The 15,645-nt window shown below is 43.7% G+C and overlaps 1 protein-coding gene across 1 annotated transcript in view; it reads left to right on the forward strand.

Annotated features, from left to right (window-relative positions):
- The window catches only part of gpc4 (glypican 4), a 258,786-nt gene that overhangs the window by 136,331 nt on the left and 106,810 nt on the right, over window positions 1–15,645 (forward strand). Inside the window, exon 2 of the mRNA XM_041195585.1 lies at window positions 6,248–6,406. Within this exon, the coding sequence (XP_041051519.1) occupies window positions 6,248–6,406 (159 nt within the window). The remainder of the gene's footprint in view (window positions 1–6,247; window positions 6,407–15,645) is intronic.

Here is a 15,645-nt window from a genome sequence, read left to right on the forward strand (position 1 = left end):
CCACCTGACTACCCACCCACTGGACTGACAACTCTCCCAGAGCACCCCACTATTTGACCCGACGTGATCACCCAACCCGACTAATTCCCCAATCACCCAACTAGGGAATAATTATCATTGTATCTTAAAGTTTAGGCTGACCATGGAAAAGAACAAAGAACAATCTAGAGTAAGAATTAACTGGACAGAGTGGATAGGGAGAAGCTGCTCCCGCTCATAAAAGGATCAAGAACAAGAGAGCACAGATTTAAAGTGATTTACAAAAGAAGCAAATGTGACGTGAGAAAAAACTTTTTCACACAGCGAGTAGTTACGGTTTGGAACACACTGCTTGGAAGTGTGGTGGAGGCAGGTTCGATCGAGGCTTTCAAGAGGGGATTAGATGATTATTTGAATAGAAACAATGTGCAAGGGTACGGGGAAAAGTCAGGGCAAAGGCACTAGGTCATAATGCTCATTTGGAGAGTCGGTGCAGACACGATGGGCTGAATGGCCTCCTGTGGCCTCCTGTGCCACTAAAATCCTGTGATTCTGTGAATGGACTACCTTCAAAGAAGAGAGAGTTTGGACGCAGTCAAGGTACATTCCCTTGAAAGGGAAAGGTAGGGTAAACAAATCCACAGCTGCTTGGATGACAAAAGAGATAGAAATTAAGATAAAGAAGATAAAGAAGAAAACGTGTCCTTACGACAGATGTCAGGTAGAAAATACAATTGAGAACCAGGCTGAATACAGAAGATTTAGAGGGGAGTTGAAAGAGATAATAAGAGGATCGGAGAGGGAGTATGAAAAGAGACTGGCAGATAACATAAAGGGGAATCCCAAAGTCTTCTGTAAGTAATGGTAAAAGGAAGAGTGGAGCTGATTAGGGACCAAAAAGGGGATTTACACATAGAGACAGGGGGCACAGCTGAGGTATTAAATGAATGCTTTGCATCTATCTTTACCAAGGAAGAAGGTGCTACCCAAACCATGGTGAAAGAGAAGGAAATTCAGACAGCGGAAGGGTTTAAAATTGAAATGGAGGAGTATTGGAAAGGCTGTCTGTAATTAAGGTTGTTAAGGCACCGGGACTGGGTGAGATGCATCCAAGGGTACAAAGGAAAGTGAGAGTGGAAATTGCAGAGGCACTAGTCATAATTTTTCAGTCTCCCTGATACTCAGGAGTGGTGCCAGAGTAGTGGGAAATTGTAAATGTTACACACTTGTTCAAAAAAGTTGTGTAAAGATAAGCCCAGTAATTACAGGCCAGTCAGTTTAGCTTTGGTGATGGGAAAACTTATGGAAACAATAACTTGGGACAAAATTAATAGCCACATGGACAAATGCGGGTTAATTAAGGAAAGCCAGGATGGATTTCTTGAGGGAAAATCATATTTAACTACTTTACCGGAGTTTTTTGAAGAGGTAACAGAGATGGTTGGTGATGGCAATGCTGTATCTGTGGTGTACATGGACTTCCAAAAGGCATTTGATATAGTGCCACGCAATCGAATTGTGAGCAAAGTTATAGCTCATGGAATAAAAGGGAGAATAGCAACATGGATACAAAACTGGCTGAGTGACAGGAAACAGCGAGTAGCGGTTAATAGATGTTTTTTGTGCTGGAAAAAGGTCAGTAGTGGAGTTCCCTAGGGGGTCAGTTTTGGGACCCTTGCTTATCCTGATGTTTATTAATGACCTAGATCTTGGTGTAGAGGGCACAATTTCAAAGTCTGTGAATGATGCAAAAGTCAGAAGTATTGCGAACTGTGAGGAGGATTGTGTAGAACTTCAAAAGGACATGGGCAAGTTGGTGGAATAAACGGACAGGGAGCAGATGAAGTTCAATGCAGAGAAATGTGAAGTGACTCATTTTGGTAGGAAGAACATGGGGAGACAATATAAAATAAAGGGTACAATTCTAAAGGGGGAGCAGGAGCATAGGGACCTGGGTGTAAATACGCACAAGTCATTGAAGGTAGCAGGACAAGTTAAGAGAGCAGTTAATAAAGTATACACTATCCTGGACTTTATTAATAGGGGCATAGACTACAAGAGCAAGGAGGTTATGTTGAACTTGTATAGGACACTAGTTTGGCCGCAGCCTATTGTGTCCTGTTCCAGGAAGGATATGAAGACATTGGAGAGAGTGCAGAAAAGATTCATGAAAATGTTTCCAGGGATGAGAAACTTCAGTTATGAAGACGGATTTGAGAAATTAGGACAGTTTCCCTTGGAGAAAAGAAAGCTGAGGAGATTTGATAGAAGTATTCAAAATCATTTTTATATTCTTTCACAGGACATGGGCATTGTTGGCTAGGCCAACATTTTTATTGCCCATAACAAAAACAGAATTACCTGGAAAAACTCAGCAGGTCTGGCAGCATCGGCGGAGAAGAAAAGAGTTGACGTTTCGAGTCCTCATGACCCTTCAACAGAACTGAATGAATATTAGGAGAGGGGTGAAATATAAGCTGGTTTAAGGTTGGGGGGGCGGTGTGGTTGTAGGGACAAGCTAGCAGTGATAGGAGCAGATAATCAAAAGATGTCACAGACAAAGGAACAAAGAGGTGTTGAAGGTGGTGATATTATCTAAAAGAATGTGCTAATTAAGAATGGGTGGCAGGACACACAAGGTACAGCTCTAGTGGGAGTGGGGTGGAAAGACTAGCAGGGCATACAAGACTTAAAAATAATGGAAATAGGTGGGAAAAGAAAAATCTATATAAATTATTGGAAAAAATAAAAGGGAGGGGGAAGAAACAGAATGGGGATGGGGATGGAGGAGGGAGTTCAAGATCTAAAGTTGTTGAATTCAATATTCAGTCTGGAAGGCTGTTAAGTGCCTAGTCGGAAGATGAGGTGCTGTTCCTCCAGTTTGCGTTGGGCTTCACTGGAACAATGCAGCAAGCCAAGTACAGACATGTGGGCAAGAGAGCAGGGTGGAGTGTTAAAATGGCAAGCAACAGGGAGGTTTGGGTCTTTCTTGCGGACATTTTGCCCATGCCTAGTTGAAAAGGTGGTGGTGAGCTGTGTACTTGAACCTCTGCAGTCCATGTGGTGTAGGTACCCCCACAGTGCTGTTGGGAAGGGAGTTCCAGGATTTTGGTCCAGCCACAGTGAAGGAACGGTGATATATTTCCAAGTCAGGATGGTGAGTGGCTTGGAGGGGAGCTTAAAGGAGGTGGTGTTCCCATGCATATGCTGCCCTTGTCCTAGGTAGTAGAGGTTACGGGTTTGGAAGGTGCTGTCGAAGGAGCCTTGGTAATTACTACTGTGCGTCTTATAGATGGTACACACTGCTGCTACTGTGTGTCAGTGGTGGAGGGAGTGGACGTTGGGGGTGATGGATAGGATGCCAGTCAAGTGGACTGCTTTGTCCTGGATGGTGTTGAGCTTCTTGAGTGTTGATGGAGCTGCACTCATTCAGGCAAGTTGGGAGTATTCCATCACACTCCTGACTTGTGCCTTGTAGATGATGGGCAGGCTTTGTGGAGTCAGGAGGTGATTTCCCAGCCTCTGACCTACTCTTGTAGCCACAATATTTATATAACTGTTTGAGTTCAGTTTCTGCTCAATGGTAACCCCAGGAATTAATAGTGGGGGGATTCAGTGATCATAATGACATTGAAAATCAAGGGGAGATGGTTAGATTCTGTTTTGTTGGACATGGTCATTGCCTGGCACTTGTATGGCATGAATGTTACCTGCCACTTATCAGTCCAATCATGAGTGGTCTGGACAGAGTAGGTAGGGAGAAACCATTCCCACTCATGGAGGGATTGAGAACGAGAGAGCATAGTTTTAAGTTACTTGGGAAAAGAAGCAAATGTGATTTGAGAAAATCTTTTACATGCAGTGAGTGGTTAAGTTCTGGAATGCACTGCTTGAGATTGTGGTGAAAGCAGGTCCAATTAAAGCATTCAAAAGCAAATTAATTGTTATCTGAAAAGGAACAATATGCAGCATTATGGGGAGAAGGCGGGAGAATGGCACTCATTAAATTGCTCATTTGGAGAGCCAATGCTGACATGATGGGCCAAATGGCCTCCTTATACGCCATAACAATTCTGCGATTCTGTGAATTACTGACAATACAAAGCTGTGAGGAGCATGAAAAGAGGTTGGAAAGGGATGTAAAGTGTTTAGGTGATTAGACTAGAAGGTGGAAGATGCAGTATAATGGGGAAGAATGGAAAAGAAGAATATTTTTTAGAAGGTGAGGACTAGTATCTCATTGAAACATGTAAAATTCTGACAGGGGTGGACAGGCTGGATGCAAGGATGATATTTCCTTGGCTGGGGTGTCTAGAACAAGGGGTCACAGTCTCAGGATACAGGATTGGTCATTTAGGACTGAGATGAGGAGAAACATCTTCACCCAGAGAGTGTTGAACCTTTGGAATTCTCTACCACAGAGGCTGTGGAGGCCAAGTCACTGAATATATTTAAGAAGGAAATAAACAGATTTCTCGACTCTAAAGGCATCGAGGGATATGTGGAGAGAGCGGGAGTATGGCATTAAGATAGAGGATCAGCCATGATCATATTGAATGGTGGAGCAGGCTCGAAGGGCTGAGTGACCCACTTCTTCTATTTTTCTTGTAAATGTTGAAAGTCAAAGGGATTTGGAGATCCTTGTACATGAGTCACAAAGTTATCACGCAGGTACAGAAGGAATTAGGAAGGCAAATATATGTTAGCCATTATTGCAATGGGGCGAGAGGACTTTCCTATGAGGAGAGATTGAGCAGAATGGGCCTACATTCTTTGGAATTTAGTAGATTAATATGTGATCTCATTCCTTAAGGGCTTGACAGTGTAAATGCCGAGAGGACTGGAGAATTTAGAACTGGGGGTCTGGATACAGGTTAAGGGGTCGGCTGAAATGAGAACTGAAATGAGGAGAGATTTCTTCACTCCAAAATGTTGTGAATCTTTGGAATCGTCCAGCCCAGAGGCTTGTGGATACTTTGCCGTTGAGTATATTCAAAACTGAGATTGATAGATCTTTGGGCACCAAGAAAAACCAGGTATAGGTTGGGGCAGTGGAGTTAACGTAGAAGTTCAGCAATGATTTTACTGAATGATGGAGCAATGGGCCATATGGTCTACTCCACTCCTGTTCCTATTTCTTATGTTCTTCATCTGTCCTTGTAATTTAACCTTTTTAAGCTTGGTATCATTGTTGTGTGTTTGTATAGCACTCTTTCCAAGGTGAATATATCCTGCCTGAGGTGCAGGAATGTAGCATTCCAGATGGGGTCTGAAGAGAGCTTGATACTGCAACAACAAAAACATGTATTTATTTGGCAGCTTTAGCATAGCAAAACATCCCAAAGTGCTTCATAGGAGTATTATAATGCAAAAATTGACATTGAGTCAAATTAGCGGGTATTAAGGCCAGTGAATGAAAGCTTGGTTAAAAAGGTATGTTTTAAGAAACATCATAAAGAATAAGAGAGGTGGAGAGATTTAAGGAGGGAATCCCAGCTCTTAGGTCCTTGGCAGTTGAAGGTACTTCTGCCATTGGTGGATCTATTGCAAAACAAATAGCTTTGACAAATTGTCTCTTTTCAGCATACTCAAATTTAGAAAATACTCAGATCTATATTTGTGGGTCCAAAGTGAATGACCTCACCACATTGAACTCCACTTCCCACAGTTTTGCTCTATAGTAAGTAATAGAAAGTTCTGAAGGAAGGTCCTTGACCTGAAACATTAACTCCGTTTCTCTCTCCACAGATGCTGCCAGATCTGCTGAGTATTTCCAGCATTTTCTGCACTTAATCAACAATGTCCTTTTGTAACTTTCTGCTCCCATCAATGTGCCACCTAACTTAGATTTGTCAACAAACTTAGGTATATGGCTTTCTAGTCATTCATCCAAGTCCATATAGTGAAAAGCTGTGGCCCCAGTACAGGTCCCTGGGGGTCCTGCCAATTTGAATACATTCTCAGTATCCCTGCTCTGCTTATTACCTCCTAATCAATTCCCTATCCAAGCCAATAGACTACCTCTATTCCATGTGTTCTCATTTTTAAGTTTCTTGTTTGGAACCTTATTGAATGCATCTGGAAGTTCATTAACTAATGTCCATAGACACTCACTTATCTGCTATGTTAGAGACCTCAAAAAGTTCAACTAGATTTGCTATTGATGACTTAATCTTAACAAATCTGGCCCCCAAATAAGTGAGGGTAACTGGAATGGAGTGAAGATTTTTTTTAATCCTCTTTGCAATCTCTCTCTTTTTGTGCTTAGGAAATCACCTGAAGGTGTGTTCTCAGCTCAACACGTGCTGTACCGCTGAAATGGAGGAAAAACTCAGCCAGCAGGGTCAGCAAGAGTTTAGCAAAGCTGTGCTGGGCACCAGTAATGGCCTACGGTTGACATTTGCTTCGAGGTATAAGAAGTTTGATGGTAAGTCCTGGGGGAAATGCAATTTATTGGATATAAAGTAACCGTTCTTATTAGTCGTCTTGGAATTTTGGTAACCTCCCTTGTCCTGTTGAGCTGTTCAACAGCTATAAATATAAGCAAAAAATATTCAGGAGTATTTTGACAACTTGGCAATCGATCAGAGTTGAGTACAGCCTGTTACAAAGAAACAGATCGCACAGGGGGGAGTGCTGAGAGTGTTTGTGTGGGGAGAACAAACTAGAGAACATTCAGTGATGGATCTGGGTTACAGTGAGTCTGAGGTCCCATCATAGGACCAGAGCCCAGTTGATTGCCAACCACCAGACTCCCTCTCTAACAGCACTGTGGGTGCACCTACACCACAGGAACTGCAGTGGGCAAGAAGGCAGCTCACTACCACCTTCTCAAGGGCAATTAGGGATGGGCAATAAATGCTAGCCTAGCCAGTGAAACGCCTGTCTGTTCCCCTAACTAACAAATCCCCTATCACTAATGTTCTTCCTTTCTTCTTCCCCTCCTTCTGTACAGCTGAGCCGCTTGTGGTGCCATAACCTTGGCTCTGACTGCACTCCTCTGAGAAACGAATGCCCTCACCAGTATCCAAAACAGAAAACTGATTGGTGAGCGCGACCCCAGGGGACTCCTGCGCTACCTGCCTAGTTCTCTTGGACTGCCTGGGGGTCACCCATTCCCTTTCCACCTCCAGGCTCCTAAACTGCAGTGTGAACATGCTATTCATGGAGCTCTCAGCCTCGTGGATGAGCCACTGACTCCAGCTGCCATTCAACCTCTGAAACCCAAAGCTCAAGGTTCTGCAGCTGACAGCACTTCCTGCGCATGTGGTCATCTAGGACACCAGTAGTGTCCATGACTTCCCACATATTACAGTCCACACATTCCACTCGACAGTGCTGTGCTGCCATTGCTTCACTTTACTTCCCTTATGTTAACTTTATTTTACTTTGGTTTCTTTCAATGAGATTTTAATTCAGAAGAAACTTCAAAGTAATTTCCTGCAACAGAGGCTTTGTAAGCTAACAGGTAGACAGGGCTATAACCCTCTAACCATTATAACTGACCTCAACATGATATATCAGCCACAGCAACCAATGCTCAAGGTTCATTTGAGTTTAGAGAGGGGAACATAAACCTTCAAAAATCAAGGTTCATTATCCTGGATCAAGTGGGTTTCAAGCCCAACAGGGATCAGAAGGAGAAAATCAAGAAGTTAGCACAATTACCTAAAAATAAAGGCAGCACTATAAAAAATGTTAGAAATTGTTATTTCCACAAATTCAAAAGCAGCTTAAAGTCACGCAGGCTGTATTGGAATTAACAGATTGCAAACTACCAAATTGAAGTTACTAGCAAAGTGGAATTAGCAACTTGAAACAAGAACAATTTTTTTACATTCGTTCATGGGACATGGGCGTCACTGGCTAGGCCAGTATTTATTGCTCATCCCTTATTGCCCTTGAGAAGGTGGTGGTGAGCTGCCTTCTGGAACCACTGCAGCCCATGTGGTGTAGGTACATCCACAGTGCTGTTAGGAAGGGAGTTCCAGGATTTTGACCCAGTGACAGTAAAAAAACGTTGTTAATTTCCAAGTCAGGATGATCAGCAGCTTGGAGGAGAACTTGCAGGTCGTGGTGTTCTCTGCTGCCACCCTTGTCTTTCTAGATAGTAGTGGTTGAGGTCTGGAAGGTGCTGCCTAAGGAACCTTGGTGAGTTCCTGCAGTGCATCTTGTAGATGGTACACACTGCTGCTATTGTATGTCAGTGGCGGAGGGAGTGAATTTTTGTGGATGGAGTGTCAATTAAGTGGGCTGTTTGTCCTAGATGGTGTCAAGCTTCTTGAGTGCTATTGGAGCTGCACTCATCCAGGCAAGTGGAGAATATCGCATCACACTCCTGACTTGTGCCTTGTAGATAGTGAACAGGCTTTGGGGAGTCAGGAGGTGAGTTATTCACCACAGGATTCCTAGCCTCTGACCTACTCTTGTAGCCACAGTATTTATATGGCTAGTCCAGTTCAGTTTCTGGTCAATGGTAAACCCCCCAGAATGTTGATTGTGGGGGATTCAGTAATGGTAATGTCGTTGAATGTCAAGGGACTATGGTTAGATTCTCTCTTGTTGGAGGTGGTCATTGCCTGGCACTTGTGTGGCAGGAATGTTACTTGCCACTTGTCAGCCCAAGCCTGGATATTGTCCAGGTCTTGCTGCATTTGGACATGGACTGCTTCAGTATCTGAGGAGTCACGAATGATGCTGCACATTGTGCAATCATCAGCGAACATCCCCACTTCTGACATGATGGAAGGAAGGACATTGATGAAGCAGCTGAAGATGTGCCGAGGACACTACCCTGCGGAACTCCTGCAGTGCTGTCCTGGAACTGAAATGATTGACCTCCAACCACCACAACCATCTTCCTTTGTGCTACTAATGACTCCAACCAGTAGAGAGTATTCCCCCTGATTCCCATTGACTCCAGTTTTGCTTGTTTAGTGAAGGAATCCCCCAAAGCTGATCAACAAATTAGCTCTTCAATCAAAGTTTCACCAATAATAAAATAATTCACAGAAAGTTTCTTCCATCAGAATTGTGCAACTGATTTCATTAGGAGAAACAATTGAGAATGATTGTTATTACTGTAGCATATAATGCATGTACATTATACAGCTGTATACAGTAGATCCTGAGCAATCCTGACACAGCTGTACAGAGGGGTATATATCCTGTTTGACCCTGACACAGCTGTATAGAGCGGTATATCCACTCTTTATTTGTTCATGGGATGTGGGCCATCCCTAATTGCCCTTGCTCAGAGTGCATTTAAGAGTTAACCACATTGTTGCGGGTCTGAAGTCACATGGAGGCCAGACCAGGTATGGACAGCAGATTTCCTTCCCTAAAGGACATAGTGAAGCAGATGGGTTTTTATGGTCATCATCAGACTTTGAATTCCAGATTTTTTTTTTTATGAATTAAAATTTCACCATCTGCCGTGGTGGGATTTGAACCTTGGTCCCAAGGCATTACCCTGGGTCTCTGAAGTACTATTCAGTAACAATACCACTATGCCATCACCTTTCTGCCACAGCTGTATGGAGGGTATGCCCTGTCTGACTCTGACACAGATGTATAGAGGAGTATATCCTGTCCGATCCTGACACAGCTGTACAAAATGATATATCCTGTCTGTGACCCTGACACAACTGTATAGAGGGGTATATCCCATACTGGAGTTCATTTGCAACCACTTCTGGATTGGTTCTGGTGGACCTTCAAGGAGATTGGACTGGCAATCAGCATCAAGAAAACCAAAGATATGGGCAAGGTCTTAGAGACTCCATTTTCCATCAACATCAACACTTCAGTCTGTAGGTTGTCAACACCTTCACATACAGTGAAAGTGCGATGTATCACACTTGGATGACACAAAATTCCGGTTATGTCAAAGTCAGCAACCAATCCCGCCGGCAAAATATCAAATCCCATAGAAAGATGCACATGATCAGCTGAAATTCTGCACTGGTATTAGCCGAACTTGTTTAAGTATGTCATATGACTGTGCCGGCCAATCAAAGCGGAGTTAGACCACACAGAGCACAGTATCATGGAGTGCTCAGGCAAGCAATTGTTATGATCCCAGTTGATGTTACTACTGGACAAGCCAGATCTCAGAGTGCAATCCAACATGATAGATCCTAAATTTTATTTTTTGTTTAGATACGTGGAGAGTAGCAACTGAACAGAGTCACAGGAGACCATAAAACGTAGGAGCAGAAGTAGGCCATTCGGCCCATCATGTCTGTTCCGCCTTTCAATGAGATCGTAGCTGATCTGATGACCCTCAATTCCACTTTCCTGCCTTTTCCCCATAACCCTTGATTTCCTTACTGATTAAAAATTTGTCTATCTTAGCCTTGAATATACTTAACAACCGAGCCTCTACAGCCCTTGATGGTAAAGAATCCACAGATTGACTAAGATTCCTCCTCATCTGTTTTAAATGGGTGCCCCCTTGCTCTGAGATTATGCCCTCTGGTCCTAGACTCTCCCACAAGGGCAAACAACTTCTCAACATCTACCCTGTCAAACCCCCTAAAAATCTTATATGTTTCAATAAGGTTGCCTCTCATTCTTCTAAACTCCAGTGAGTACAGGCCCAACCTACTCAACCTGTCCTCATAAGAAAATCCCTACGTACCCAGGATCAACCTCCTGAGCCTTCTCTGGACTGCCTCCAATCCCTGTATATCTTTCCTTGGATAAGGGGACTAAAATTGTTCACAGTATTCTAGGTGTGGTCTAACTGGTGCCTTGTATAGTTTTAGCAAAACTTCCCTAATGTTATACTCCATTCCCTTTGAAATAAAGGCCAACATTTCATTTGCCTTACCTATTACCTGTTGAACTTGTATGTTAGCTTTTTGGGAGTCACGCACAAGGACTCCCAAATCCCTTTGTGTTGCAGCCTTCTGCAGTCTTCCTCCATTTAAATAATATTCAGCTCCTCTATTCTTCCTGCCAAATAACCTCACATTTTCCCATATTATATTCCATCTGCCAATTTTTTGCCCACTCACTTAACCTGCTTATATGCCTCTGTAGACTCTGTGTCATCCACACCATTTGCCTTCCCATCTCTTTTTGTGTCATCTGCAAACTTGGTGATAGTACATTCACTTCCCTCATCTAAGTCATTAATATATATTGTAAATAATTGAGGCCCCAGCACTGATTCCTGTGGCACTCCACTAGTTACAGTTTGCCATCCTGAAAATGCCCCCATTATCCCAACTCTCTGTCATCTGTTAGTTAGCCAGTCCTCTATCCATGCTAATGTACTACCCTCAACAACATGGGCTCTTATCTTATTAAGTAGCCTTATGTGCAGTACCTTATCGAACGCCTTTTGGAAATCCAAATATATTACATCTACTGGTTCCCCTTTATCTATCCTGCTTGTTACTTCCTCAAAGAATTCTAATCAATTTGTCAGAAATGATTTCCCCTTCATGAAACCATGCTGACTCTGCTTGATTATATTATGTATTTCTAAATGCTCTGCTATTACATCTTTTATAATAGACTCCAACATTTTCCCAAGAGCAGATGTTAAGCTAACTGGCCTATAATTACCTGTCTTTTGTCTCCCTCCCTCCCTCCCTGAATAGGAGTGTTACATTGGCCGTTCTCCAATCTTCTGGGACTTTTCCGGAATCTAAGTGGATCCACTATCTCTGTAGCTACTTCCTTTAATACCCTAGGATGCAATCCATCAGGTCCAGGGGACATTTTTGGTCTTTAGCCCCATTAGTTTCCCTAGTATTTTTTCTCTAGTGATAGTTATTTATTTATTTCCTTTTCCACTTTTTCCCCATGAATATTTAGTAATTTTGGAATGTTGTTAGTATCTTCTACCATGAAGACTGATGCAAAGTATTTATTCAACTCCTCTGCTATTTCCTGGTTCCCTATTATTATTTCCCCAGCCTCATTCTGTAAGGGGCCTATGTTCACTTTGGCCTCTCTCCATTTATCTTAAATTTGTCCACCATTATGAAACACAAGATGAACATCTTGGAACAGCTCGACAAGTAGGCTTTGTCTTCAGCAAGGAAGATGATGAAGACAGCTGCCTATCCCAAAACGTTGAGGAAGCTCTGCCAACGTTGTTTAAGGCAGCCCAAGCAAAGAATATTTTCACCTCTGGTGTCGCCTTACAGTCATAGAGTCATAGAGGTCTACAGCACAGAAAAAGGCCCTTTGGCCCATCGAGTCTGCACTGGTCAAACAAGTACCTAACTATTCTAATGCCACTTTCCAACACGAGGCCCATAGCCTTGTATACCATGGCATTGCAAGTGCACATCCAAATACTGCTTAAACGTTATGAGAGTTTCTGCCTTGACCATCCTTTCAGGCAGTGAGTTTCAGATTCCTACCACCCTCTGGGTGAAAGAATTCTTCCTCACATCCCCTCTAAACCTCCTGCCCCTTACCTTAAATCTATACCCCCAGGTTATTGATCCCTCCACCAAGGGGAAAAGTTCCTTCCTGTCTATCTATGCTCCTCATAATTTTATACACTTCAATCATGTCCCCCCTCAATCTCCTCTGCTCCAAGGAAAATAACCCCAGTCTATCCAATCTCTCCTCATAGCTAAAACTCTCCAGCCAAGGCAACATCCTGGTAAATCTCCTCTGCACTGTCTCTAGTGCAATCACATCCTTCCTATAATGTGATTCCAGAACTGCACGCAATATTCTAGCTGTGGCCTAACCAGCATTTTGTACAGTTCCAGCATAACCTCCCTGCTCTTACATCCTATGCCTCGGCTGATAAAGGCAAGTAACCCATATACCTTCTTAACCACCTTATCTACCTGTTCCGCTACCTTAAGGGACCAGTGGACAAACACACCAACGTCCCTCTGACCCTTGGTACTTCCCAGGGTCCTACCATTCATTGTGTATTCCCGTGCCTTGTTTGTCCTGCCCAAGTGCATCACCTCACACTTATCCGGATTAAATTCCATTTGCCACTGATCAGCCCATCTGACCAGTCCATCTGTATCCTCCTATAATCCAAGGCTATCCTCCTCACTATTTACCATCCCACCAATTTTTGTGTCATCCACAAACTTACTGATCAAACCGCTGACATTCAAGTCTAAATCGTTTATTTATACCACAAACAGCAAGGGACCCAACACTGATCCCTGTGGAACCCCACGGGACGCAGGCATCCAGTCACAAAAACACCACTCGACCATCACCCTCTGCTTCCTGCCACTCAGCCAATTCTGGATCCAATTTGTCCAATTGTCTTGGATCCCATGGGCTCTTACCTTCGTTATCAGTCTCCCGTGCGGGGCCTTATCAAAAGCCTTGCTGAAGTCCAAGTAGACTGTGTCAAATGTATTACCCTCATCTACACAACACCTAGTCACCCCTTTGAAAAAGGAAAAAAAGAGTAGGGCCCATTAGGGACTAAAGTGGCAATCTGTGCATGGAGCCGGAGGATGTAGGTGAGGTTTTAAATTATTATTTCTCACCTGTGTTCACTATGGAGAATGACGATGTAGGGGTGGAAATCAGGGAGGGGGACTATGATATACTTGAACAAATTAGCATTGAAAAGGAGAAGGTTTTGGTGGGCTTAAAGTGGATAAATCTCCAGGCCCAGATGAGATGTATCCCAGGCTGCTGTGTGAGGCAAGGGAGGAGATTGCAGGGGCTCTGACACTAATTTTCAAATCCTCTCTGGCCACAGGAGAGGTGCCAGAGAACTGGAGGACAGCAAATATGGGTACTATTATTCAAGAAGAGTAGTAGGGAGAAACCAGGTAATTACAGGCCAGTGTGTCTAACATCAATGGTGGGGAAACTATTCGAAAAATTTCGGAGGGACAGAATTAATCTGATTAATCTCCACTTGGAGAGGCAGGGATTAATCAGGTATAGTCAGGAGTACTGTTTGCAGTTCTGGTTGCCACACTCTGGGAAGGATGTGATTGCACTGAAGAGGGTGTAGAGGAGATTCGCCAGGATGTTGCCTGGGCTGGAGGGTTTCAGCTGTGAAGATAGACTGGATAGGCTAGGGTTGTTTTCCTTAGAACAGAGAAGGCTGATGGGGAACCTGATAGAGGAATACAAAATTATGAGGGGCATAGATAGGAAGAAACTTTTCCCCTTTGTGGAGGTGTCAATAACCAGGAGGCATAGATTTAAGGTAAGGGGCAGAAGGTTTAGAGGGGATTTGAGGAAAAATGTTTTCACCCAGAAGGTGGTTGGGATCTGGAACACACTGGCTGAGGGGGTGGGAGAGGCAGGAACCCTCACAACATTTAAGAAGTATTTAGCTGAGCACTTGAAATGCCATAGCATACAGGGCTATGGGCCAAATGCTGGAAAATGGGATTAGGATAGATGGGGGCTTGATGGCCAGCATGGACATGATGGGCTGAAGGGCCTGTTTTTGTGCTGTATAACTCTATGACTCTGTGGACAGGAAGGAGCTAAGCTGGACAAGAGCAGCTCAGCTCTATGATCAAAGATCTGATACCAATGTCCTTTAAGGAAGGAAATCTGCTGTCCTTATCTGGTCTGGCCTACGTATGACTCCAGACCCACAGTGGTGTGGTTGACTCTTAAATGCTCTCTGAACAAGGGCAGTTAGGGATGGGCAATAAATGACGGCCTAGCCAGCGATGTTCACATCCCATGAATGAATTTTTTAAAAACTCACAGTGAGATACCCAGCAGTAGCCCAAGCAGCTTGACCATTACTTGAGCCCTGAATGTTAACCACCCTGCAAAACCCTCAGACGCTTTCGAGGATACTTAATCAGGAGTTGGACTGGCAGAGTTCTGAAACCAAGGGCTCTGCTTATGACTGATCCCCAACAGAGGAAATTTCAGAACCCTAACCCTGAAAGACTTCCCGAACAGGTAAGTTTCGAATCTTAACAAGTCAACTAAATCTTCCACGTCCCAGGATTGGACAAAGTCCTTGTTGATGCTCTGATCCAGATTTAAACCTCAAAAGAAAATACAGCAGAGAACTGCCACTGCCTGTGCTGGCAGTGTGTCTGACATACCATTGTGAATGGAGAGAATATAAGCATGCTTCTTTACTTCCTATTCTTCCTTCAGAAAACCACATAAAAATAAAAATGAAGTAGAATTCAAGGCAGCGAGGGATGTCATAGATCTAAGGCCTCACATTGTATTTTTATGGGCAGAATTTTCTGTTTGACTTGCGGGGACGGGCCCTGCATGTCCATGTGTAAAATGATGCGCAATGATGTTGGGCGAGCGTCCCGAGGTCACTGCGCGCCATCGCGATGTTTCGTTGGGTGGGCCCGCGATGAAGTTCTAGGCGCACCCGCCATTAATTAACGGGCTAGTTAAGGCCCTTAACTTGGCAATCGTGCTGATTTTCAGGCGCCTGTGCGATCTTTGGCTCAGTGCACGGGCACAACAGGCAGGCAGGTAAGCGACTTTTTAATAAAACTCATCCACGGGTGGGATAAGAGGACTCAGTGGAGTTGTCAATCTGGTCTGTGAAGCGTTTATTGCAGAAAATGTTTTAAACTTGCCTGTGTGATCTGTAGCAGTTCAGAACGAATTCCAGCAGCTTTCTGTGTATTTTGAAACTTCAGCTCAGCTCTCTGCAGTCAGCAATCTTTATCGGGCCTACAGCTTTCAGGAGGCCTCCCTTTA

The sequence above is a fragment of the Carcharodon carcharias genome, chromosome 9 (genome assembly GCF_017639515.1).
Source record: "Carcharodon carcharias isolate sCarCar2 chromosome 9, sCarCar2.pri, whole genome shotgun sequence".
Lineage (NCBI taxonomy): Eukaryota > Metazoa > Chordata > Chondrichthyes > Lamniformes > Lamnidae > Carcharodon > Carcharodon carcharias.